Raw genomic sequence first — 27,737 nt, forward strand, 5'->3', positions numbered from 1 at the left:
CGAAGTCCACAGTGATTTACTAAGGAGGACTTTAGGTGGTCAGGAGGTCAAAGGTGAGAAATAAACCAGCAAAACAAGGGAGATAAGGCCATTGTGTTAGCAGTAGATAGGGATACAGTTCAAGGTCTTCAAGGTCACTGACAGCATACATTTCTCATGAAACCGAGGGCAGCTCTACCAGGATGGGGAAAGATGCAGAGAAGGCAGGCGGGAGGACGTTGATTGTCAGACACATGTGGTTAAGGGACCCAGCCTCCGTTTTTCTTTTATAGTGACGTTTTTAACATGGGAACACTGCATTTTTTGTGCCTTTATAGATTGAAAAATGAATATAAAGGCTGCATTGCTGTTGTTCTAGAAACATTGGTTCATTGCTGAAATGGGAATTAATTTTATCAGCTTTCCTTAGCAACCAAGAAGGAAACAAACCCTAACCTTGAGCAGGAAAAAACATAACATTACCGGGAGAGATGCATAAAATAAACGTGTGATCCTTTCAGTCAACTATAGATCACCATGGCCATTTTTTGCGCCGCGACGGAAGCTGCATGTTAAAACAGTGACTGTGCTCATTTACATACCTAACCGTAATGGAACACAGTGGGATTCCAGTAGACTTCCAGCAGACAGCACATGCTAACTGTCCTCTGCAGTGTCCCTGCTGGGCTGTAGGGCGGAGGTGGCTCACATGGCCATCCAGGTTAGGTGTGGGTACAGATCAGTGAACCATTGCTGTGTTTTGCCACAGGGCGTTTGAGGTGAGCTGTGGGCCCTAGTGGACCTGCAAACCACGTTTACGTCACTCGTGTAAAAAGGGCAGCTAAACTGTGGAAAAGACAGGAAGAGCGTCATCACAAACACCATCTCTTCTTTCTTCCGCCTTTTCTTCATAACTAGATAGGAGAGCTAAATGTAAATCCAATAAACATTTTGTTGCATTTGATTTTAACTTAATTAAACTCTTAATTAAGCTGAACAGAAGCTTATTCTACATAAACAAATGAACCAGCACATAAACAGAAAAACACACAAACTGGCAGATAAATGGGCACTGGGGATGCCGTGAGCCAGCTCCTGTTTTGCACTTTCTCATTGTGAAACTACTGTTTTGACATCACCTAGTGGTTTGCTGCCTGTACACTGTGGACGACCACATGACATTTAAAAGTCGGGGGAAGTCTTCACTATCAGGGCAGTTTCGTGTCTTAAACAGGTACTATTGGAATTAACTTCATTCCTCAACTACAGTTCTGTGGGATGAACCTCAATAAGGCGTCCTTAAATTTGGGATTAAACTACACCTCAGATGCAGTGTAATATACAGTTTTATCTGTACCAAGAAGGGCACAGTGGCTTTTCAAATACTGCCAATGGCTCAGACCTCAATGGGAGCTTGAATCTGGCGGTTCAGTCCACATTCTCCTACACATTCTATCCTGGATTCCCGATTTGTTTTCCACGTGAAACCAGGTGACATTAAACTAAACCTCATGTCATTCTATCCAAGGTGACTGGGCTTGGTACTTCAGGAGTGGCTATTGAAAAATTAACTATTTATTTCAAATTCAATGCAGTTGCAGAGACAAGAAAACTAGTGATTTTTACTAACATCTCAGAATCTTGTTTTTATTACATATTCCACTCATTTATCCATCTTCCGTTCATATTAATACATTATATATTATCCTCTCACGAGACCAACCACAAGTTAGAAGATGGATGGATATTACCTTCAACGGACAGATGCACAGGAGTGAAGGTCTTTGCTTTCTGTTTTCTGACATGCATATATCTGTTTATGCAGCGGATCATTTTTCATGTGATTTTTCACATTCAAAGGACCGCTTTGGTGCAGAGTTCACTGTCTGCATCAGAGACCTTTTTGGCCGCGTTAGCACTGAATCCCCATCACCATTGGGTGGGTCACTGTTCAGCTACAACCGGTGTTTTGGCCCCTGTTTGCTGATGTGAATTGCACAATGCAGGTGCTTGTGTGTGTGTGTGTGTGTGTGTGTGTGTGTGTGTGTGTGTGTGTGTGTGTGTGTGTGTGTGTGTGTGTGTGTGTGTGTGTGTGTCGCCCATGGCAAGACGAGCAAGTCTATACAACAGGCGCTTTCTGAAGACACGGCCATTATAAAAGGCAAACAATGGCCATCGAGCATTACTGGAAGCCACTTCAGATTCTATGTGCGATTAGCAGCCACACTTTCATTTTAAGTACGGGGGTGGCCAGGCACAAAGCTGTGGCGGGGAGGAGGGACGGGGACAAAATCTAGGAATAGCTTTCATATGATCCAAGGGAGAAACTTTCACTCCCAAGTCACAACAATAGACAAAACAGTGCTTCTACTGTTAAAACAAAAGGGGAAATTTAAGTGGCATGCAGCCCCCCTGCCGATATTATTGCAAAAGCAACAGGTCTGAAAGGCTGACAGCACACACAGCCTGCAGGCAAACCGACATGATACATTTGCAGCGTATTTAACATGGAAACTGCTTCTGTCACAAAGAAGAAGGTAATACAAAAATAAGTCTTAAAGACAAGAAACATTCTTCCTAAATTATGGAGGATATTTTGGTAAAGCTTTCTATGTATGCCACGTCCATAAGAATCTATGAGCACATTCATAACACATTATAATGCATTAATAAAGCATTATAAACATGGCTATAAAAATTTATAAAAAGCCATAACACATTATAGCCATGTTCATTATGCATTATGAATGCTTTATGAAGCTCTCATCTTTAATGCACTATAGATACCTTTATAATGCAGTTATAAGGCATCCGCAATGCTTATACCTACCATTATAGTGCATTATGACCTATATCTATATAGTATCTAAAGTGCATTGTATGAAGTATTATAATCAACACTATAATGCTTTATGACTGTCAATAGAAGATGCTATGACGCTTTATTAATTCTTATACCGACCATTATGATGCATTATGAAAGTATCTATAGTGCATTATAGATGACAGCTTCATTGGAACTTATGAAGTATTATAATCAACAGTATAATGCCATATGACTGTCAATAGAGGATACTGTAATGCTTGAATAATTCTTATACCGACCATTGTAATGCATTATAAAGGTATCTATAATGCATTATAGATGACAGCTTTTTTTTATTATTTTACACATAAGAGAGGAAACATGGGGCACAGTTCTGAAGGTGGCATTTGCTTCTAGGCAAGTTGTCTTAAACGGTTAAAGACACGAGTGCCATAATATTTATATGCGAATCCGCAAACCCTACGCAATCCTCGCTTGTACTTGCGGTCACCTGTAAAATGGTTGGATGCAGATATATCAGGCGTGACGATCTGGATGCATGGGACGAGCTGGTGTGGAAGGTGGGGGGGCAGATGGTGGTGGGAGCAGAAAGACCTTTAGACCACTCACAGTCAAATTCTTCCTGACCTATTAGGAACATTTGCAGTGAAGCCTCTGATGCGTCACACCTCTCAGTAAACCCACATTCACATCCAGCCCAGTGGCCCGAAATACAGTGGCAGTACAAAGTTTTGTGTAACGTCGAAATGCAACATACCCATTAATCAACAGTCTGCTGCAGTGTTCCAAACTTTGGCCAGGCGTGGGTTTAATGTGTTACAGACAATGAAACACAATTTGCCCTATAATCCATCCATCTTCCATAACTGCTTACCCAGTACAGTGTCGCAGTTATTTTCCATATCAGAGATAGAAAATATATATGTTCATTAAATATTACATCCCCTCCACCCTTTATTGTGTTCTGTGACTGTCAGGAATTTACATAAGAGGGTGACCTCAGTCCTTCAGCAATTTCTCCTGGAATATCCCGCAGAACAATGCAAAAATAGGCCAAGCAGGCAATGTGTATTTAAGACAATGGGGTAAACTGTTCACCGAGACATTCCTGAATTAAAACATTTAGCGTGCTTTACAAATAGAGATTGCAATCAATAATCACTTTATTATAATGTCTGCGAGTACATTACAGGGTCAGCATTTTGTGGTTTGAACTAAACACCAAGATTAACCCATACTGGGTCGTTCCCTGCCTTGCACCCATATATTCTGGGATAGGCTCCGGACTCCCCGCGACCCTGAATAGGATAAGTGGTTACAGGAAATGGATGGATGGACAAATTTTACATTAACTGAGCAGCAAAATTTCTCTTGATAGAAATCCAATATGTATTTTACTGAAACAGATTTTTGAACCAACAAGTTCCATTCCAGCCCTATATCTGGCAACAAATTTTGGCTGAAACGTGTGAATTAATGACGGGCTGCAATTTTAAACGTTCTTCGTGCTCTTTGGGGATGCTCAGTCTCCAAGCAGCTGTTTGACTGCATAAATGGAAGTCATAGACTCGGGCCAGTTCAGTGAAACCAGAACCGTTTTCGTCCTTCATTAGGAAACCCGAGTGTTTGCAAGTACGCGCTACCGGCGACTCTCAGCCAATAGACTGAGTGGATGCAAAGTGGACCCGAGTCACACTCATGCAGACCCCCGGCTTTGCGTGCAGCAAGGCAATCAGTATCTTAAGGCTTATGGAGTAAAGACTGCTGACTGCTGTCATTTGGGACAGTAGAATGTAAAGGATATCGTTTGACATTTCGAATAAAGCCGAATAAAATGCAATCGCCGCCACCTCGAAGCCTATAACGCTTATTTTGGCAGCATGATGAAATTAAAGTAGACACCAAAAGGTAGGTAATTTGATTGCCTTCTTTGAATCTTCAGTGAACTTTGAGAGTTTTGTTTTACATATATAATATTATATATATATATATATATATATATATATATATATATATATATATATATATATATATATATATATATATATATATATATATATATATAGAGAGAGAGAGAGAGAGAGAGAGAGACAGACAGACAGACAGACAGACAGACAGACAGAGTTTTAGTATTATCTTTCGTTTTAATGTACGTTCATGTTACATGCTAAATCATATTCATGCACTGGCGTGATTATTTTCCTTAGGAAGTTTTTAAAAACTCTGTTGGCGTATTGCGTATTGCAATTCAATACTTAATCCAAAAATACATTGAAATCGAAAAATCGCACTTAAACATGAATGTGAAGCTATGGAATATGAAGTATGCGCAGAAGAGCTATATTGCGGATTCCTGCTTACGAGCTACTTTGTGGACATGCCCCCGTACTGTACGCCACTTTATTCAGGGTCACTTTTTGGAAACTGACAGGCCCTAAGTACTGAGCTTAGCCCACAATCTCCGCCCCGATCGCTGGCGCCCCGTCCCGTGTGACGCCTTTTGCGAAGGACGCCGTATCCCGGTACTTATACCGCCCCATCCGGACGCCGCCTCCTCAGCGCGTTACACAGAGAAGGGAAGCGGCGACTCGCTATTCAAAGCACCTCCTCACTCAAAGCTTATGGCAAATCTGGCCTTTTTCCTTTCTCCTATTGGTACCCCCATTACTCTTTAAAAATTCCGCCGAAAAAGAGAAGACGATTTACCCAAAAAATTTGGCCGTTACCTCACGTAAGTAGCCCACTGGCTGGTTTTTCCGATCCTCGCTGGCCGCGCCGGAGCCGGCAGAGAAGCGCACTCACTACAATATGGCGATGGCTTGTCTTTCACCGAGCCGCCTGCTTTCCCGCATCGGACGCCGTGCCTCTCCGCCAAATGCCCAAATCTTCATCATTAACTGCATAACTGTGGTTCGTTTTATACTTCTATGGGCTTAATAATTTAGAAGACTATTAGCAAAAATATAATTTGCGTTTTATTGGGATTATTCCAAAAAGCGATTGCGGTTAGAGGTTAGGCACCCGGGGCTTTGAAATTTAAAGCGATATTAAGGTGTTATTAAGTTGTGTTTGGGTGGATTAATCTCTCATATCTTTTTACATCGCTTTTGTGTTTTTATCACTGTTTTGATCATAGCTGTTTTATAAACGAGCCGGTGCCATTATGGCTTTTTTTTGTATTTCCCCTCCTGTCTTTGAGAGCCTCCGCTCGCGTTAATATAAGGGAGAAACGCCACGCTTTATTTCACCATCCATCCGAAAGGGGGTCGACGGCCGGCTCCTCGGCGTTATTTTAGAAGCTCAGTGGCTCCGATCCGCCAGTCATGTCGGCGCACTTCCCTACCAAACGTTAACGTCAGCAGGGTGGTTTGCTGCGGGGAAGTTGCGTCTTCGGCCATTCAAATCCGGCTCAGCGCGTTTTGTCGGCGGCCGCTGTAGCGCGGTTATTAGATGACAGGATCCTCATAAGTTATCTATCTATTTGTCCGCGCTGCTTGACCTCGATAAACGCGGGCGGATGCGAGTCTGTGACGCAGCCAGAGACACATAGTTACAAGATGTGCTTTAAGCGGCTCAGTGGTTATCTGTGGGCACTTTTGTTTGCGCAAAACCCTTTTTAAAGTCTATTTACGCTTCACTGGAGCTGAAAGCTCGCAGCCAAACTCCTAGTTTCTAAGCGCGTGGGATCGATATCAACATGTAGCTTCGTTAAAGATAAAGGGCAAGATGACGAATCAGGCCGCTGGTTAACATTGACAAAAGTCCAGTTTTGCCTGTTTTTAATGATTGGGGTGTTTAGGCAGTACTTGGCTCCCCGAGATTTTTAATCGAAAGTGCCGTGAACGTATGAAGCGATTTTGGGCAGCGACACAGCGAGGTGGTTTGTGAGGATTTCTGGTTCTAGCCGGTTGAACCTTGTTACTTTGTGGCCGAAGCCTTGTTAATACACACATGCCTACACACGTCGTTCTGAAATCGCAGATCTAATGCTTTTTATTCATATTCTTAAGATAAATTTTGTGGAAAAACAGACTGGTAAGCATCCCCTCCCAAAGAGTTTGTCCTGTTCCCTGAAATGTATTAAGGTCTATCCAGACCGCCACTTATTGGTAAGACTTGCAAGGAAATCTCCTAATCTCGCCTCTTACATTTACGACGCAGCTGTAACGTTTTATGGTGTACTTTGTGAAAGATTTGGAAGTTGCTCAACTAGTGGTTAAAGTGTGTTTATTCATGTCTCACTGAATTCTATTTATTAAACATTGTTGTATAATAGTTAAATCATAGTCCCAAGTCGATACTTTTTGTGTGTGTTACTGATTTTGAGCTGTGTTTGTCATTCACGTAATGTTTGTATCTAGACGTCTTTATTACAACTTAAAACAAGTTCAGAAGCGTGTTGCTTTCAGTTTGATACTTTTGAAGTTGCGCAAGGAGCTCATTGAAACTTGGAGCTTATTTTTGGGTGTGTGTGTGTGTGTATAGAGACATGCTCGCAGCAGTGTATAATACCCAGTTCATGCTTTTGAAATGGTCGTGTCTCATATCTCCCACAGGGCACACCCCATTCTGTGCAGGTGTACAACTACCCAGAAGGCCTAGGGGCGGCGCTCTACAGGGAACAATTCGACTTCAACGCCGAGCCGCCTTGGGACCCTAGCTGATAGTGGGATAGGTCTATCTCCTGACTTGTCCATGTGAGTTAAGGCCAATGTACTCTGTTCTTGATTCTGTCACCGTTTTTGTTGTTGAGTGTCTCATTGTTCAGCATCTTTTTTTTTTCCTAAGACACCAGACTCTGAGGCACACTTGCCACTGTCCTTCATCTCAGTTTCTGGCATCTTTAAGCCTTCTCACGTCTGCTAATTACATAATTTGCTTGCTCTAAACTGGGCCGTTAGGGGGGCCCTGCCATACCCGATTAAACTTCCCTGCTGCAGTCATCCTTTAGGACTGTCTTTTCAGAATTTCCCTCTTGGGACCTGTAAAATATATCTATCTTTATCTCTGTTCTTGGTAATGACTTGACAGTGATTCCCTTCTGCCCAAGCTGCTCCAAATCCAGTTCCATAAACAGTTATTCTCCCCACCCCCAAACGACACAGCATTTGAATAGTAGAACTAAAATTATCTAAACGCTGGTGTGCAGGTTTGTGAGATGGGTGCAGACGTTGTAGCCTTTGTGGGTTTACAGGTGTGCGTGCGTGTGGTCCTGCCACCTGCAGAGTGGCAGTGACATCGATCCTGTAGCCTCAGCGTGTGACTTGGGAAGTTCTTATGAATGGGGATATAGGGGATGATGTCAGACCCTCACTCCAGATCAGGCTTCTGCATTCAGGGGCCCATGCTGGCCTTTTCTCTGTCTGGCCCTCATGAGAAGCTCGGCTAACCATGCATTGGGGAGCTGACGTGAAGTCATGTGACTCTCCTGGCCAGCAGTTGTGTAATCTTATCAAAAGCAGACATCTGACACTGGTGTAGCCTGCATTGTGCTAGGCTAATGCCACTGAGCAAAGCCCCTTTCATGGGTCACAGGTGCTGGGATTAACCGTGATGGTCCCCAGTAAAGCACGCTGGCGCACTGCAGGCTATGTTTTTCCCGGTGCTTTGTTTTTCGCAGTCGCCATGTTGACGTCTGCGTTTCGCCTTTCTCCAGTTGGCGTGCTGTCCTGCGATTGGCCGCCGGGGGGTGGTTCAGATCAGGGGGTCGGGGAATAACGCTGAGTGTGTCTTCTCGGTGTTCATACAAGCACTGTGGACCAAAAGCGTGTGAAATGAATCCTGTGGATCAGGGCTAGGTGGTTTCCCATCCAGTACCTGCAGGTGTGAAACGTTACGGTACCTTGCTCTGGGTGATATTGAAGCCTGAGATGGCTGTGGGTGATGGCAGTCCTTTCGGTACTGCAGAGGCGGTCAGTGTTGCATCAGGAAATGCATGCTGTGGTTGCTGGAGCAATGGTTGGCATGTGGCGCTACATGGGTTATCTTCCATTCAGCCAGGTGGCCTAGGTTGGAGAATCATATATATATATTATGTGTACGACAAGTGGCCCAGGGAGGAGGAAGTGTCTCCAGGCAGCGGTGGAGTTTCCGCGATGAGTCATGTGATGCCACGCGTATGACTCATTCGCGGGCCACACGCTGCCGGGACTCTACCACCCCCCCCCAAAGGACGTTTCTGTTCCAGTGGGAGGTCCTTGAAGTGCCGGTTGTGTGGTTTTTCCAGACCCGGTTCTGTTCAAGGCACCATGGTACACGGCTGTCTGTCTGCAGAATCTTACCTTAATGGTTCACTGTCCTCCAGTTGCATGATGGTTTCAGGAAGGAGAGGAAAAGGGAGACCGGCTGAATACAGGAAATAACTGGAGCCTTCGTCAGACCGCAGTGATTTAGGGTAATTTTATGTGGAAGTGTTTAGCGTGATACCAGGTTCCTGCTGACTGGTCACAGATCTTTAACTGTGCGCCCTAAATTTCGCCACGGCTACTCAAGGTGCAGCCCCTGCTTCCTGTATTCGGCTCATTACGTCTGTGTGCTGCTTGCTCACCGAACGTGTGTGTGTTTTACATTATGGCATTTCACGCCGCTGAGTTGTACTCTCCCCTCTCGTTCTTTCCCCTCTGCAGTTTGTTGCGTATATCTAGGACCCCAACGGCTCAGGGCTTCGATTTTACAACTCTTTATGATTTGTCGGATTTGCGGAATACGGTTGAGATGAAAGGATTTGCTGACGAACCAAACTACTCCATTGAACTGCTGCAGGGGAGCACCACCCTCTGTGATGTCATTGACAGCCATATCTATGAGCAGGCTCTGGTAAGTGTGCTCAAGCCCCGTTCACTGCTTCATGTGGTCCTCACTTCTTCAGCGTATCGGCAGCGTTAATTGAAACATTTTGAGTTCAGCTGAACTGCTTGCGTGTTTTGGCATCAGTAGTGAACCTCATGTTTGTTACATTAATTGAGGTAGAGGCCAGAGGCCCGAGTGTGCTAAGGGTTAGTCTGCTGCTGGAGTTGCGGGCAGTTAAGTCTCATGTTTCCGATGCTACTGGTGGTGATACACATCTATGCTTATTTTAAGTCCGTTGTTTTTAAATGTCTGTAAATCACCTTGTGATTTTAAAAGTGCTATATGAATGATTGACCCCCATGTGTTCGATCTCTCCCCCCCCCAGGCTGAAAAGAATGCATTTCTTGTCGCTGATCTTGGGGTCCTCGTGCGACAGCACTTCCGGTGGCAGACCAGTATGGCTCCCATACAGTCTTACTACAGCGTCCGGTGCAACAGCAGTCCTGCCGTCGTCGAGGTCTTGGCTGCTCTTGGCGTTGGATTTGTTTGCTCCAACAAGGTGAGCAAACCCCCCCCCTCACTCTCCTGTCTTCCATATCCGCCATGATCGCTAGAGGACAACATGGAAAGAATCCATGGTGCTTGGGAGGAATGTTTGAACGGCGCATCTCCTCCGCCCAAAAGCTGCCTTTGAACTAACGTGGAATAACACTTTTGGTTTTATAATTGCTCGTAGTCCTGCCGTGGTTCTTTTACCTGCTGCTGAGTAATTCGTCCTGGGATGGTGCATTTCTGTTACAATCTGAAGTGTGACTAACCGTCCAGGCCTGGGATGAGGCGGAGCTCTTGTAATTGTACCTGGATTTCAATATTTAGCACTTTACAAAATGAAAGAAGAGGCTTGTTTTTTGGTTCCCCCCCCCCCCCCCCCCCCCCCTTCTTAATTTGCAACTTTTTTCCCCTAATTGCTGCAGCAGTTTTCGGGCTCCAGTCTCATCCCCTTTTTCCGCTCTCCTCCCCCGGCAGAATGAGTTGGTACTAGTGCAGAACTTCGGCGTGGCACCTGAGAACATCATCTTCTCTGCGGTCTGCAAGCAGCTGTCCCACCTCAAGTACGCCGCCAAGAACGGCGTCGACACCCTGACCTGTGACAATGAGACTGAGATGCGCAAGATCGCCCGGTGTCACCCCGGTGCCAAGTGAGTGGCCTGTGCGGCAGCCGCGGCGGAGCGATGGGCGGAGCTACGTGTGGCGGCGGTCGCCGTGACGATGTGTCCCTGTGCCTCCGTCGCCAGGCTGCTGCTGCAGATCACTGCTGAGGCTCCGGGTGAAGTTGAGGCCACCAGCATGACCTTCGGTGCCACACTGAAGGGCTGCCGTGGCCTCCTGGAATGTGCTCAGGAGCTGGGCATGCAGGTCGTTGGAGTCAAGTGAGTTCAGCTCTGTAAATTGAGGGATGGGGAACTTATCTGTTTAAGAGTCAGAGACGCAGGCAGTTAAAGAAAGAAGCGGGGGGGGGGGACTCTGTATTAATGGAGTGCTACACTGTAACATCCACCCATTTTGCAGGATGACATCTTTCGCCTGGTCCATTTTCAGCATATTTGTACTAACTTTGTGCTGCCAAGACCTGCAGCTACTCGCGTCTAGATCTTTGCCTTTTTTTTTTCTCCACTTTACTTCGCAGTCTTGCCGTTAAGCTCCTCCCACTTTATTTTGTCAGGTTCCACATCCCCAGCTCCTGCCGGGACATCCAGGCGTACACCCACGCGGTGGCGGACGCCCGCTGCGTATTCGACATGGGGGTGAGTTGGCCTGGGCGCGCTACCCGTGACGGCTATGGTCACGTGCACGCGTTCGCGTTGTTACCGCTGTGTCACCCTGACGTTATGTTGAAAACAGATACTTCCCATAATCCTTAGCAGGTTACTGCCTCCTCCGTGTCAGATTTCTGTTTAATGGGTGGTGTTTCTTCAGGCGGAGTTTGGCTACGACATGAACATCCTAGACATTGGGGGAGGTTTCACTGGCTCGGAAGACCAGCTGGAACAGGTACTGAATGTTTTGTTTATGGTTTTTTCTTTTTGTTTACATTCAGCTCTATGATATTAATGGTTGTAATTGCTGTGCTAGATATGGTTTAAAAATATGGTATTTCTCAGTTCACATGTATAGAGTAACTGGATATTTCCTGTTCAGTTCAGTCTAACAGATGTCAGGAATGCAAATGTAGATGAAGCACAGTGGTCACCTCCCGCGTTCTGTCAAAGTGACAGTTGAATCACTGATGCCTGGGTCCTTCAGCTGTCAGAATGTGTAGAGTGCCAGTGTTTCAAATGCATTCATCTCCTTTTGTTGCAAATCAGCTGGTAGAATATCACAATGGCTGCCGGAGCCTGTAGAATGGGTGGAATTTCAAACCGAATGTCATTTCTGTTTACCTTGAAGGTGCTTTGGTCTAAACCTCATCAGTATAGATGTGTTCAATGGAGGGTGGGGGGGCGGGGAGTGTTTTTGTGAAACTGTATGCATTTTGAGATTTTAATTCTGAAGTCGTTCTGTCACAGGGAGTCTCTTGGTGGACTAAAGACCCTCCTCTTTACTTCAGATCCGCGGCGCCATTCAGCCGCAGCTGGAGAGGTATTTTTCTCCGCTGTGTGGCTTCACCATCATCGCAGAGCCGGGGGCCTTTTACGTTTCACCCTCCTTCACCCTGGCCGTCAACATCATCGGCAAGAAAGTAGTGGCCCGGGATCGGTGCGGCCGGCCCTGTGGTCAGTCTCTCGCTCTCCCACGTTTCCGATACGTCGGTGTGACGCTTTCCCGAGGCGTGACTGTGCAGTGTCCTTGTTGTTCCTTCCAGATGACCTATCGCCAAACGACGAGCCGGAGTTCCTGTATTATATGAACGATGGCGTGTACGGGTCCTTCTCCAGCAAACTGTTGGATGACATCATCCCGGCACCGTCTGTGCACAAGGTGAGCGTGGACGGCTGCCAGCACGTGTGTGGCGTGCGCTTGGGACCCGCCCCCTAAACGCTAGTACCCCTGTCACCGCAGGTCGCCCTGCTGGAGGAGCCGGTGTTCTCCAGCAGCCTCTGGGGGCCCTCAAGCGATGCCCTGGACCAGGTGGTTGACCACTGCCTGCTGCCCGAGCTCAATGTGGGGGACTGGCTCCTCTTCAGGAACATGGGGGCCCAAAGCGTGAGCGAGCAGGCAGCCTATACCAGCGTGGAGAGCCTGCCCATCTACCATGTCATCTCAGAACACGATTGGTAAGCAGAAGCATGTGCGTGCAGGTATTTTTGTTACGTGGAGATTGAACTTTCTGCTGGGTTTACTTTTTGGGCGTGAGGACCTGTTTTTAAACCCTGTTCCCCTTTGTAGGTACGAGATGCAGGATGCCGGATTTGGCCTGGACACGCCCATGAGGAACCTCTTACTGGGCCCATACTCCTTCCCGTTTAACCAGCAGGAGGACGCCTTCTCCACCCCAGCTTAGACCACATCAGCGTCTTGGGGGTGGAGTAGGGTTTCTGCTAAGCCGGTCCGGTTGGCATTCCAAGAGAAGAGCCGGCTGCTATAGGACACTTGTTTTTTTTTTTTTTTTTTTTTTTTGTAATGAAATGATAGAAGGGTTTTACTGGGACCAGTCATAGTGTGGTGACAGTATTCGTTTTTCAGCATCACCATAAAGTGGACCGACATCTATAGCCGGTTCCCCCAAAACAGCTAATCTCCCCCTGCCCCCCCCCCCGTTCTGTAGTTTAAACAAGAGAAAATATGCAACAAAATGGACGACTCTGTAGAGATGGCATCCCATCGCGGGGTTTCCTACTCAACTGCAGTTTATATACATGTTCAGTTTATTTAATTTTATTTCATATCTATATATAAATCTATATAGATTGCATTTTGCCAGTCTTGTACATCAGCTGTCTGCCCTACTGGAGCAGTTCATAGAAATGCCAAGATCGGACTTCAAGTGATTTAAAATGCAAAAATAAATGTAAATTTGTGCTTTGAGTGGTAGCTTTAGTAGAGACGGCGTTCCATTCTTGCTATGGAGCCTGATCCAGCCATGTTGTAATTGCAATAAATACGTACGTGGGTGTGTTATTTATCTATTTGGGTTTTGACACGGCGGCGGCGTGCGCATTGAGCACCTGCAGCGTGCGGCTGCAGAAACAGGCATGCTTGGCTGCGTTTGTGAGGTTCATTACGGGGGAGCTGCTCCCCGCTCTTGTCATTACGAGCTCGGAGCGGCAGCTGAATCAGTCCAGCCAAGACGTCTCGTTGGCAGTGCGCTCGCGGTGCTTCGATACGGTTATCCGACAACTGAGCAGGCCTACAGGGTTATGACAGTGCGAGTCGCCCTGTAGCCTCCATGGTCGTGGGTTTTTTTGTGGCCATATTTGGCCTTTGCACGTCGCTCCCGGGCATCAGGTCAGCCGCAGATTCTGTCCGCTCCCTCGCTTCCAGGCCCGGCGACTGCTCCGTAAACCTCTCGCGCTGCGAGTGCCTGCGACTCTGCTGCAAAAACAAAAGAAAACAAAACAAAAATGTGCTCATACAAGCATAAGGAAACATCTCTCCTGTTCACTTCTCGTTTGGCTGGAAGTCGTTCAGTCTGAAGGTCATTGTTGGTGCCCCACCTCAGGCTTCCCCGTCGCTGCTAGTGTTCAGGAGCGACGTGTCCCAGCGCATCAGAATTTTAACGCTGTCATTTGAAGAGCCGCTTCTTTCATGATCCTTTCCCGAAGAGACAAGCCTGCGCGCGCATACATCTTTAGCTACGATGCTGATGGTTGTAAGCTGTTGTCAATCAGTCCATTGTGCTCGTTTAATGGAAGTGATTAATACACCTTTGACTGAAATGTGCAGTGCTTATTTTCATTCTCCTTTGTGACAGCCATATTTTCTGTTAGCCTAATGACAAAGCGTTCACATTCTGCAAAAAGGGCTTTTCTGTTGTATAAAATAAACCTTCCGTTTCTGACTTGTGTTTGCAGCGGTGCTTATTAAATTTCAAGATCAAAAATAAGGTTTGGCGCCAATTTGCAGCATTTGGTCATTGGAGAGTCCCTAGCGGCAGTAACATACTATAGATATGATGTTCTGAGCTGCGAAAAGACCTAAAGTGCCGTATTGTGACCAGTGCCTGGTACCAACCAGCCATCTGTGGTGTGAATCTCACTGCCCTTCAGGGACAGGAGAGGAGTGTAGATTTCAGGAGTGGAAAAATGCCTTGTTGGCTTTCCTGGAAGATAGTGAGCGATCAATGTTTCAGGCATGCGTTCCTATGAAAGTTCTTCATTTTCACTTCATCTGGTTGGAATACAAAGTGACCAATTTGGCTGAATTGGCCATCAAGGACTCCAAGGCTCACCTATGCTGAGCTTTTGTGACGGCCTGGGTGCGGGCTGGGGCTGGGGTCCTCACCAGGGGCTGGGGTCCTCACCAGGGGCTGGAGCTGTACAGCGCTACCAACGTCCGATTAAGCGTCTGGACTAAGAGCACATTTCACCTCAATGTCCGGGGCGTCCTGTGGGAATCCATTCTGAGCCCAGCTGGAGGTCCAGAGAACCCTCTACTGGAATCTGTTAATATTTCAGTTCTCTCCAGAAAAGTCTAGAGTTGACTAGACACGTACAGGCCTGTGGATAGAAGAACTAAGGGTTCTACTGTATGAGCCAATCTCCACCTCGCACGAAGTGTTGATGGTGAAATCCTATGAGGAAGCACTGGTCTGCCAGTGAGGGTACAAAAGAAGACAGGAGGTGGAGATATTGCTACACATACGTTGACGATGTTGCCTGTGCCCATGTAAGACGGTGTAAAGACCAAAGCTACACCTGCGACTTTTCTAAAAGATTTTATTCATCTTTGTATATAAAAAAAAAAACATTTGCAATGACAAATATTGTGCAAAAAAAAGCTAACATGATGTTCCACTGTATGTTATGGTGAAGCTACTTTGGTCAGAGCTCGGCGGGTTTTTTCCAGTACAGATTTAAAATAAGACTTAACAGTAGTAGAAATGACTCACAGGAGTCTTACCGGCCTGCTTGTAAGAATTATACCATTGCTCAGCTGTTCCTTGGTCATACTTGCTTGAAGGAAAAAAATGACTCCCAACTAAAACAAAGACCAACATTATAAAATAAATAATGAATTTAAAAATACAAAATATTTGTAAATAAAAAAAAAACTCCACAGAAACAAAAACCCTGACGTTTCAGCACTGTTGCTAAATCTCTTCCCTCACACAGAATGACACCCCACTGCCATCTCACCATCTACTGGCCATCACCACCAAGTGTGGGGACAGCAACAGTGGTGTAGGGGGCGGGGCTTATTAAAAGTGCCCGCCCCAATCTAGGCGCTGATTGGTAGGGAAATTGGACATCCGACCAACGGACTTTAGGCAATAACCCCTGAGCTTGTGAATCATGTGATGCCAAAACATAATATTTTTATGTGTAAACAATGACAGAAGAAAATTATATAAGGAAAAAAGAAACATAATTCGGCTTTCCACTACCTTTCAAGAACTCTGGGAATTTGGTAACCTTGATGAATTATAGGTAAACTTAATCAGACACCTACACTTTCAAGATTTCTGAGTGCAATTTAGACATTGTGCAAAATCTCAAGTTAGGTGGTGTCAGCTAATAAGCAACATATAATTGTGTAACTGCCAGGATCATCTAGCTTCTTTTTTTAGAGACGCTGTAGAGTTTCAAACAGGGAGTCTAAGTTAAGCCATTGCTCAAGACTACACCAAAGAGAGCCCTCAATCAGACCGAAAGGTGTTTTGGTCAGAAGTCTGGGTCCTTAGCCAATGCACTAACATGCCAGCATGCCCTCGGGGCCAGACGGCAGGTGCGGAGGGCAGGCAGCAGCCAAACTGCTGAGGCTGCGGAGCTGCACCTGCCAGGTGGGCACCCGTTTGGCAGCCAGGTGGCGCCGGGCATGTTTGGCCAGGTGGTCGCTGCGCATGAAGCGGCTGTGGCACACGGGGCAGGCAAAGCGCTTCTCGCCAGTGTGTGTGCGCCGGTGTCGTGACAGCTCGTCAGAGCGGGCGAAGTGCCGCTCGCAGCCCTCCCAGTTGCAGCAGAAAGGCTTCTCGCCTGCAGGGGGCGACAGAGACACAAGCAGAACCGGAATGAAGTGATGTCGTTAGGGTGAAGACTGTATACCCAAAGATAATTTACATTAGCTGAAGATTCACACAGATCACACACCCTGAACACAGAGTAAAAAAGAACAGCAAGAGGCCTTAGACAGCTGAGGTATCTGGATTTCAGGTTGGGTACTTGATGTGAGAGGGACAGCAGGTGGTGACGTTCCTCACCTGTGTGAGTCCTCATGTGGGCCTTGAGGTGGGAGCTCTTGAAGTAGGTCTTCCCACAGCCCGGGTGGGTGCAGATGTGGCTCCGTATCCTGGAAACGCTGGGCCGCGGGCTGTTCCTTTGGACCAAAGAGGGGACGCCCGGTGCTGGGGCGATGGCAGCCAGCTTAGGTTTTCCAGGGGTTACCAGTGCAGACTGTCTGTGGAGCACTGGCTGGGGGACGAGGAACATAAGTGAACCCTTGGAAACCTCTCCGCTCATGAGGACCACCGGTGGGCATACCGCCCCCTGCTGGCCAGGTACAGAAACAATGGTGTTGGCCACAACAGATGGAGTTGTCTGTGATACAGGAAGCACTTGACAGAGGACTGGCATTGGAGCTATGTTCACAGGGCCACTGGACACCGGGTGTTGTAGCAGTCCAACAGACGATGACAAATTCAAGATGACCGGGCCATTTGAGGAGGCCGACCCAGAAGGATGTGCGGTCGACGCAGCTGAGCATGCTCCAGCGTCTCTGTCTTCCGGCTGGCTTGATGAACTTCTCTCAGGAGGAGAGGCTGCAGGATCAGGCTGCAATGATTCACACACATTCTTATCCTTCTCTGCAGGACAGTTGTTGCAGGTGCAGGGCAGCAAGTCTGCAGTGTGGCGGATCACGCTGGTGGTGTGTGACCTATGACACCCCACGGCATCACAAAGGCCGTCCTCTTTTTGCGGTTTGCTCTGGCAGGAAGGGTTCCGAACCGGCTCCGGAAAAGGTACTGAAAGGGTATGTGGAAGCTCAGAGTTCAGCGGGCTGTAGGGTGGAGTCATACACTGCGAAGGGCGACAAACAAGGACAAAACATCAAATCATTTGGCTCTGGTCTCCATGACATACGAGACGCCAGCTTGGATAGGGTCGCGACCCAGGCTCTCACCAAAGGTGACCCCTGGAACTCGACTGGGGCCAGCAGAGGAAGCCCTTCCTCAAAGATGTCAGAGTGGGGCGTCAGGGGACGGGGATCTGCATGGTCAAATCTCCCAGCCTTCCAGCAGCTGCTCATGGCCATCAGGGCCTCCACTGCTTCAATGTCCTTTGCTCGTGGAGAGTCGTTCTGGAGACAGGCATCTGAATCCATTGGCTCCCTCTACTGGCCACATATGGTAAAAACCTCATTAATGTTTGCTGTCTGCCAGCTTCTCATTGGTCCAACAGCAGTGCCCCTATTAGTACTTCAAATAAATCAAATAATATTTGACACCCAGTGTGTGGCCCCATAGATTAAAAAGCTAGCGGGGTCCTTGAGCAAGGTCTTTAACAATCACTCCGCCAGGGACGGGCTATCTCTGCTTTCTGAAATGCACGTCGCTTTGAATAAAAGCATCCATCAAATAAATAAAATGTACATATAATTTCTACCTTCTTTGTAACAAAAAAACGATGCCTACTAAACTGTACCTATTAAATTTATGGTAACAGCACAGATATCTGTATTGCTCGTACTAGCCTGGCCAGACTGACTGCCCAGTTGCTGACCTACTGAAATTCCGGAGCTTAGAGGGTGCCGTTTCCTTGGGAAATGCATTGTGGAATTAAAGTTAAATTAACTTCCACAAACACGACTGCTCAAGGAAATCAAGTTTATATAACAATGTATTTGTATCACTGTGCATACAGTCCTTTGGCAAAAACTACTACGTTTTATCTGTAAACTATGCTCTGGCCACGCAGTTATTATTTGATATAGGTGGAACTCCCTGACACGCCCCCCCCCCTCGATCCAAAATTTGCCACGACATTTGGTGCCAGGGCTTGCTTTGCTCATCTGTTATTGGTCAACCGACAAGCATATGACCATGTGAAGAAGGCGTGATCAGACTGCTCTCATCAGCACTTTAGGACGTGAACCCGGGGAGCCGCAGTTCTGTAACCTTTCCCCTACTTTCTGAAGAGCTACGGCTGTTGGGTGTACAACACAACACAGGGAGTGGTCAAGCGGCATATTGTCCCTTTCATCAGCGCGGAAATAAATAATATTGATTGCAGGTTAAACGCTGCCATAAATCAATTTACGCCAATATTCGCTAAAGTGACACAATACTAAATGGCAAATCAAAATGCAGCTCTTTAAAAGACTAATTTACTCATATAAACAACAGAATACGTGGTTTAGTCGCGAATTTGTTGATTTTTCTTTGACATTTCTGCAACAGTTACTTATTATAACTGTAACGAAATACACATATCACTATAAATGAAATAAGTTCTAACAACAATACGGAACATCCTGATTTCGTAGATGTGACATTAAATATGACTTACGTGAAAGTTTCAGGATCGGATCGATGGCCTAACGATCAGTAGCTGCCCGCTACGTAGCTCCAGTTTTCCCGTCTTTCTTTGGCAGAATGCAACGGGACATGTTTCTCCGCGACTTTTTCCAGATTCATTCAGACAGGCTCGGAGGAGGCAGGGTTAATCTCGCAGCCAATCACCGCCAAAGGTGTGTGAAACTTTAGCCAATAGAAGCGCAGGCGGTGCGTGCTCAGAGGCTGATGTGCAGCGTGAAAATAGCGTCAAAATAGCGTGGTACACAACTGCGCTGGCATGCAGTAACGTGATGACGGTTCTGGTAAGCGCCTCACATGGGTCACGTAGGTTCCTCCGTGACTAATCAAATAGCTGACTGTGCCTCTGGTTTTAACAGATTTCTCCTTAAACAGAAGATTAAGGCTATATTCCATGGTCATGCTTTAAGGACTTTTAATGGTCTCTGTGGTTTTTGTAGGTAATAGGTCACGAACAGAAAAACCCGTTCAACTTAATTGGATTAGTAGAAAAACCTGTTTTGAGACATAGGTAAATTTAACCATACGAAGGAGTACTCCCCTTAGCCGTAACTGATTTATTGCATGGAATCTCATATTTAAGGGAAATGATTCAGTTTCCACATCGTTAAACATGAAGGATAGATACTATAAATTTTTGGTAAAGAAGAATCAGAGGACTTGTAACCCAACAGGACTTCAGTCCCACGAAGGCCTTCAACAAGGTGCTTAACCTCAATTGTTTGAAATAAATACCAATCTGTATATATTATACTTAAAGGTTTCTCTAAATGACTCAAATAGATCAAGATAATATTTGAATGTTTTTTCTTTACCATAAATGGGGGCGGTGAGTGGCTCGGGGGGAGGGCTAAGTTTCCATGCCCATGATCAGAAGGTTGCTGGTTCAAGCCCTTACATCAGCAGAGTGTTCTCACATCTATGGGCCCTTGAAGAAGGCCCTTAACCCCCAGCTGTGATCCCCATGCCATGTAGAGCATGGCTATAATGGCTGCCTCCAGTCTTGGTCCCTCTCAAGGTTTCTTCCTTCTAGGGAGTTTTTCCTTGCCACTGTCGCCTATGGCTTACTCACTGGGGGCTTTGGGTGAGGATACTGTAAAGCGCTTTGAGACAATGTAATGTTGTGATAATGCGCTATATAAAAATAAATTTGTTGTTGTTGTTGTAGAGCCAGATTGGGGCAGGTAAAGACAAGAGGAACTCCAGTGTGTGAACGTCTGGCACACTGTCTGAACCCAGCCTCACTTATACAGACCACACCTGATGCAGCCATCAAGATTGGCACCAGTGCTGGAGCGAAGCATGGCCAACCGGAGAACAATGCCGGAATGTACGTTCCATCACTGCCGTCTGGCGTGGCTTAATGGCGGTGCCTCCATTTCAGCTATAATGGCTGCCTCCAGTCTAATCTGCAGCCGGCATCATAAATCTGGATGGGATCAATTCCCACCCTTAACTCCGTGTTTATGAAGCTTGTATGTTCCTCCCGTGTTCCTGTGGATTTTCTGCTGGTTTTCTGGTTTTAGTCCATAGACTGTTAACTGAATGAATGCCTCTAAGTTGCCCCTTATTTGTTTAATGCAGGGAGGGAATCCAACACGGTTTGCAAACTTCCCTGTTCACACACACCCACTAAACCTGGCAATTCGCTGCTTATGGTGTGTGCTGAGCAAGGTAATCTAACTTACTGGATCCTGGCCCTCGGGACCAGGACTGGCGAACCCTGGTTTCATGTGTTTCCAGCTTATTATGACCCAGTTGTGGATCTACATGTATTTCTATACTGGCTACATGGGGAATGTTGGGATTTTCTCTAAGTCATTTTGGAGATGCAGCCTTATGACTGGAAGTCAGGCTACTCAACTGTAGGTATTCACGGGATCCGAACTCATTCAGTATTTATCCATTAAGGGTGTTATCAAGGCTGTTGCTATTTTAGTTGATGCACTTGGTAACAGTGACCTTCTGTGCTGGAAGTGCACAGTCTCAGTCTATGGACAGTGACAGTTATTTGTTGATAGTTTAGCCTTTTGCTGACATTGGTGTCAATCATTGACTTGACCTGGGTGGCACTTTTACCAATAATAGTTCTCAAATATTGTCATTGTATGGGACATTAACTTTTTGTTCTGGAACATCACACATCTGGTTAGTTACTGCCCAGGTCAACCTTCGTTTTCCTGTCATTTATTTTACAACTGTAATAATCCATCCTAATTACGGAAGAACTCATTGTTAGTTGTCCGCTTGAGGGACTCCTCATACTCATCTTGAAATAATTCATCATTGTTCTTTTAACTGACCGTTTGACCTTTGACAACTTGTTATAGTCAAATTCAATCAGCTAAATTGAATTAAATGCATATGAGTAGATAATGTGAGTAGAGTAGCTAAACATTTGACCATATAGTCAATAAATTTGTTGGACCACTCACAATACAGCTCTCTTCCGTCGCATATTAATGTCATAATTACCTGAGATAGCATCAGGCTCATAAAACGATTACAATAGTCTGCTAGTTGGTATTTCCCATAACAGGAACCAAGATAAGAGAGGGGTGAGTCTCCTGAGAAATGTGCCCCTCCCAAGGCCTGCATCCTGTCACCATCCAGCTGGGCCTTCCATTCTTGTCCCCCGTGTAACGTCCCTCCCTCACGTTGTCTGTCATAGTTGCCATGGAGGATAAGCGTCGCTTAACAAGTGCCATGGCCAGGAATTCACCTGATTAAGTTCTATGGCTGGAAAATTATGAGAGTGGGACCATAATCGCTGCTTCGCCATCCTCAAATTAGAAGCCTGACAGGGTCCTTATCTGGCAACCCTCTGAGTGTGCCCAGGTGTTTATGTGTGTGTCTGTGTATCTCTGTGCCTGAGGCTGCGTATGTATGTCATGCGCCTGACTCTGATAATACTCACTGGTGTTGGCGGAGCTTGGTTGGGGCTGTATTCAGCCTGCCAATGACCAGGGGCCCTGTACGATTTTTAAGGAATTTGTCAAGAACCTGATGCATCATAGACTGATGTTCTGTTTTCATGGTCAAAAACTTGTGTCTGTCAAGTGTTACCTGGTTGCCAGCCTCAAGGAAGTTATTTTAGTATTTCATAAATACAGAAGCAGGAATGTGTAGAAGTGCAAACACTTGGTAATGAATATCATCAGCACTGTTATTGTTTTTGCCATTACTGTCATCACAATTACAATGATAAAAGTAAAAATCCAGACCAAGATTTTGTTTTTCAACTAACTAGTTGCCTATAAAGAGTCACAGAGTACTCAACTGGTTGGTTGAAACAAAATCTTGGTCTGGATTTTTGCTTTCTGGACCTGAACTAATAGGTAAGCTACCCCTGGAGAGCAAAGGAAAGCGGGGAGCTGTTTTGAACAGAACCCAGAAGTACTCTGGGGCAAGACCTTTCAGAGTTCTATAATTTAGTCATTTCAAAGCAAGAAATTGAAACAAAACGTAACAGGAATCCAATATAAAGATGACAAAAAAGGATAAAAAATTAGATAAAATTTTCTAGTAAAGAAAAAACTCTGACTGTTTATTTGCATAAGGCATCAGGTGCAGGGGCGCTGCTAAGGATTTTGGGCCCCATGAAAAGAATCTTGACAGGGCCCCCAACACAGTTTATTGGGGGCTTCTCTGGGTCCCCTCTCAGTCATGGGCCCCGAGAATCGTCATCGTTTACCCCCCCCTTTACAGCGCCCCTGATCAGGTGACTGAACAACCAGTATCCAGTAGCTGTCTATCCCACAACCATTGCACTTACACAGTTCTATCTCATAAACGTACTTCCAGCACTGTCCTAATATTTTGTAATGTATTATATTTATTATTAACTCTTTTTATTCTTATATTGCAATTGTCCGATATTGCACTGCTGTTTGTCCCGTCCTTCCATGCACCTGAAACACGTGACAAGAGAACTTGAAACAAGAAGCGTTCTGCACCGATTCTTTTTAAGGATCTAGAAATATATAGAGAGTAGAGGGTTACGAAAGTCAAGTGTGGAATGTTTAAAGGTATTCATTCTTTCATGTAATGGATATACACTGTCTACCTGAACTTGCCTACAGATGAATTCTGTGTTTCCACTACTAAGATCAGTAAATTTAGAAAGATCTTCCTAATTTTTGATAATGTCTATATACTCCCTAGATTTCTTTCCAGCTATCATTTCTCGCAATTTAAAATCTTCCTACCTTTCATAATTAAAATGTTACCACTTGGCGCAGGCTGCGACAGCTGGCAAAGTAATTTTGTAACTGAGTAACGGCAGGTTAGCGAGAGTAGGCAGCAAATAAGGGAAATCTCGCTGTATAAATCTCGCGTTAGTTTGTACGCGATTTTCCCATCGTGGAGGAATACACGTGACGTACAGTTAGCTCGAGTGGCATGATTTGTTTTATAAGTGAGCGTTTAAGAAAAAAAAGTATAAAAAAAGCTTTTAGCAATAGAAACAAAGCTTATTTTGAACATAATCAGTGCTGTTGGGCTGCGGAGAAACGTCCTCAACCTGAACTATTCCGGTTGAGTATCCAGTAATAACAATGGATAAAACTAAGGAATCTATTTTTTACATGAGTTCCAGCCGCTTGTGAACTCTCCTATTTTGAGGATGCCAAAATTCTTCTGGTCTAACGAGGGGCTTAAAATGGCATGCAATGATTTGCGGAAAATCTTTATGATGGAAGCCATCGCTTCTACTCAGCGACTGCTGCTGTTACCATTTGTGACTGAGGTCAATGATTTGCTTGATGACCTGTACCCTACAGCTTACACTAGAGTTAAAAATATCCTGGACACTCTGAGTTGACTCTGGTGGCCCTCCTTGTTCTGGAATTTTTTTAAAAACATTTTTTTTAGAATACTCATCCTGGTGTCTAGAATTGGATTGAATAGGATTGGTTCCATACCCAAATCGATTGATGGTGCTGTAATGTTTAATGGTTTCAGTCATGGGGATTCCCAGCCTTTTGATGTCTGTGGACCGATTTATGTCATGCAACCCTAACCCCCAGCTTTTCGTGGACCAGTCTGAACCCCTACCCTATTCGGTATTAGAAAGCTGACTTTCAACTCTACTGAGATATATTAACTTTATTTATCTTCTATACTTTTATGCAGAACAGTCACAGTGTATTGACTTTGCATAATTTAAAAAAAATCTAAATGTCTTTTGACATAAGTATCTAAAATTACATCTAAAATAGCATGAAAATATAAGAATCGGTATTTAACATGAATATGATTTGGAAAACAATGTCCAGCATTTCCAACATGTTCATCATTTTAATTGACTTTTCCTGTCAGTCCCTTCAGGGTTCTTTTTAGTGATATTTTGCAATATTTCCTGGTGTTGTTTGCCCCCCTGAAAGCGAAAGCAGATCATTGGTCAGGCTGCTTAGATAAATATGTTTGGATCTTCTGAAGATGATGGCACTTTGTCCGAGCCGTAGGTTATGTTGTCATACCCATGAAGCTTTTTATCGTTTCCTCAGGATTGTGGCCAGATGCAGCTCTCTGGCTGCCGCTATATCTGCTTCCTGTTCAGGCCGCCACAGCTCATTCTATAGGCTGCTTTAAAGGCTTGCATGTCCAATCTGGATACGTGGTCTTGTGTCACATGACTCTTCCAGAAAGAAAATACACAAAACAAACTGTAAGCATGGGGTATTTCACTTTGTAGGTCATAGCTTCCTGGAGAAGTACGAAGGAGACTTCTCAGGGGTGTTGGGCTGACCCCCCCCCCTCCATCATAGGGACCTGCAGACACCCACTGGAGCTCTTAGGATCCTGCACGTCTTATGGCACCTTCCGGATTTAGCTCACAGATATAATCCTGGTTTTACACCTGCTTCTCTCACATCCCAATGGCTTATTTTATTACTTATACTGTAAATGTTCCAGACTGAATTCCAATACCTTCCAATTAAAAAAAGAACTTTATCAGGCTTCTTATGTTCCAAATTATTTTAAAGATCTCAAAGGATTGGGCACAATAATCTATTTTGTAAATGTCTCCCTTGAGACGGCATTTGTTTTGCCTGTTGTTCCTGCTCAGCCTGCCAATAGTGCCTGTGAGAGGTGCTGACGGAAAATCCCACCGCGGAATGGGAATGCCCCACCAAAAGCTCCGGGGGGGGGGGGTCCTCTTACGCAAGCGGACCCCTTTCCCAGACTGCCACCTGCTGGAGATGCAGGCACTAACATACATTCTGCCCACATATTGATCCAGTTCCAAATAGAATCAAAAATACTTCATAGTTTGCGATTCTAAATTGATGACTTGAAAATAGATCAAATCTGAAAGGTGTAATATTGTGTGGTGCTGCTAGATACATGAAATAAAAGCTCTGTAATCACTCTCAGCAGTTTTATTATCTGTTTGAAACTGGCTTTCATCAAATTGTATTCCAATAAAATACACTGTTGATGCTACTTGCGAGTATGATTGTTATGATGTTCACAGTAAACACACCGTGTCTGTGTTTGATTATGCCATATTTGATTTCTATGATTTGTTTTACATGAATGTGAAATCAAACTTTGATATTCAGTTCCTCTTACAGTAAAGAACCAACACAGAAATCCAAAGAGGATATTGAAGTTGAATGCCTGGGATCACTTACCTGATAACCAATATTATTTTTGTCTTTAAACAATAAATGATTCTAATCGACCACAAAACGTGAATGTATGACCTTGTAAAAAGGAAATTGTATTTTTCCAGACGCTTGTCTGGAAAAAATGCATATTTCCAGACGTACCCCACCAGAGCATACAACAAACCCAATTTCTCCAGAAGTTTTCGCATTTAAGTGTCAAATATAGACCACTAGAGGGAGCACGCAGCGTCAATAACCTCGTAGTACAGTTTCTGTTTATACACAACGTCGCCATGCATTACATTATTATGTAAAAACCGTATTTACGATAAGGCAGATATAAACTGGGAGAAAATTAGACAGGCGAAACAACAAATTGTGGAACCTAGTTGATTCTAATTTGCTCAGTTTAACAGTGATTTCGGGATATAATGTGAGTGACCTACGGCATCTGTGTAGAATTACATTCTGAAATTAGTTTATTGTCAATTAACGTGTGACTTTGGTAACTGTCTGACGTGAATGATACGACGCACGTTTTATGCACATTAAAATTCTGATGGTGCTGTTTTTCCTAAAGGATTCGGTCTTTATCGTCATTGCAGTACTACAAAGCATGTCAACTTAATGTGAGGTAATAAGAAAAAAGTAAAAAAGATACCGTTGACATAATATACACTTGCAGTATTACTGGTATTATTTATATAGTATTAACATCTGGTACAGGGTAGAAATAGAGAAGCATTACAATTAACCATTATTATTGCACAGTGCAATGAGTGTGTCACATCCAGGGTAGTGAACAGCAACTAGTAACAGTCATGCAAAAGAGAATTCGCCATGAACGTAAATATGAGAGCTAAATTTGAGGCCCGTTGGTTTGCGGTGGCCATTACTGCGGTCTGCATAATCCCCATATAGTCTCTGATTTACCACGCATCATTTTTAATTTGCTAAAATTAACTTTTCCAGTCCCTCTTCTTGCACCAAGTTAACACTGTTTATACTGCATTAAACTCACTCATCCATAGTGTACCAATAAACAGTTTAGTAGGTACCACAAAACAATTAAAAAATTCCCTTCTTTGCAGATAGAACTGTTACAGGGGAAAATACTGCATTTTAACTAAACAGTACTATAAAACCAGAAGAACGTTTACATGTTGCAGAAATTTACATACATTTTTTTTGTAATTAATGTATAATAAAATTAATTCATACAGCGTTCTGCGGTGCAGTTGTGACCTGTTTAGCGTGCTTAAGCATTTACGGGAATTTTGCACAATTGTTTAACTGCTATTCCATAGATCCGTTTTGTAATAGCATAATATAACATTTTCTCGCACCCATCCATATTCTATAACCGCTTGTCAAAATTCATGGTCGCGGGGGCCCTGACCTACCGGAGAACACGGCGCATTCTGGGAACAACCCAGTATGGGGCGCCAAACCATTGCGGTATTAATTTTTCGGTACTACATAAGTTAACAACACATTGAACATCGAAATCAGAAAAGGGAGGCCTACCTAAGAAAATGTAGATAAAAATATTATTTAAATCTCTATTCGGTAATCTTATTCTATATTCATGAAAAGAAATGCCGTCATATAACAAAACATCACATCATAAATATTAAAACTGTCGCTATATCGCTTCATGCTGGGAAACCGGACTAATGTTTTGCTCAAACAAAACACGTCGATCTTCTGGCCTAAACGCACGTGTTTATTCACTCCCTTAACGTCATGTACCCAGCTCGCAGATCTTCCTTCTGACCAATCAAAGTCGTGTGTATAAATGTTCCTCTTCACGGTCTGCCGAGCCAATCGGCGTCGAGTT

At 44.8% G+C, this 27,737-nt stretch overlaps 2 protein-coding genes and 1 long non-coding RNA gene across 3 annotated transcripts; 1 reads left to right on the plus strand and 2 right to left on the minus strand.

Annotated features, from left to right (window-relative positions):
* Positions 1–5,345: 5,345 nt before the first annotated feature.
* Positions 5,346–14,594, plus strand: azin1b (antizyme inhibitor 1b). The gene is made up of 12 exons (XM_049025217.1): positions 5,346–5,537; positions 7,363–7,503; positions 9,433–9,622; positions 9,981–10,154; positions 10,622–10,794; positions 10,891–11,025; positions 11,319–11,400; positions 11,573–11,647; positions 12,204–12,369; positions 12,459–12,574; positions 12,656–12,870; positions 12,983–14,594. The coding sequence occupies exons 3-12, from the start codon at positions 9,521–9,523 to the stop codon at positions 13,095–13,097; spliced, it is 1,353 nt and encodes a 450-aa protein (XP_048881174.1). The 5' UTR covers positions 5,346–5,537; positions 7,363–7,503; positions 9,433–9,520; the 3' UTR covers positions 13,098–14,594.
* An 860-nt stretch (positions 14,595–15,454) lies between these two features.
* On the minus strand, positions 15,455–17,514 carry LOC125748856 (Krueppel-like factor 10; the record flags this gene model as incomplete). The annotated part of the gene is made up of 2 exons (XM_049025515.1): positions 15,455–16,728; positions 16,953–17,514. Coding segments are annotated over 2 exons (846 nt in total), but the record flags the coding sequence as incomplete, so codon positions are not given.
* LOC125748719 (uncharacterized) lies at positions 17,515–19,402 on the minus strand. Its single transcript, XR_007399659.1, has 3 exons — positions 19,258–19,402; positions 17,873–18,085; positions 17,515–17,769 (listed from the first exon to the last, which is right to left on the minus strand). It is a non-coding gene; the product is annotated as an uncharacterized LOC125748719 (long non-coding RNA).
* Positions 19,403–27,737: the final 8,335 nt, after the last annotated feature.

Source organism: Brienomyrus brachyistius, chromosome 9 (genome assembly GCF_023856365.1).
Source record: "Brienomyrus brachyistius isolate T26 chromosome 9, BBRACH_0.4, whole genome shotgun sequence".
Taxonomy (NCBI): domain Eukaryota; kingdom Metazoa; phylum Chordata; class Actinopteri; order Osteoglossiformes; family Mormyridae; genus Brienomyrus; species Brienomyrus brachyistius.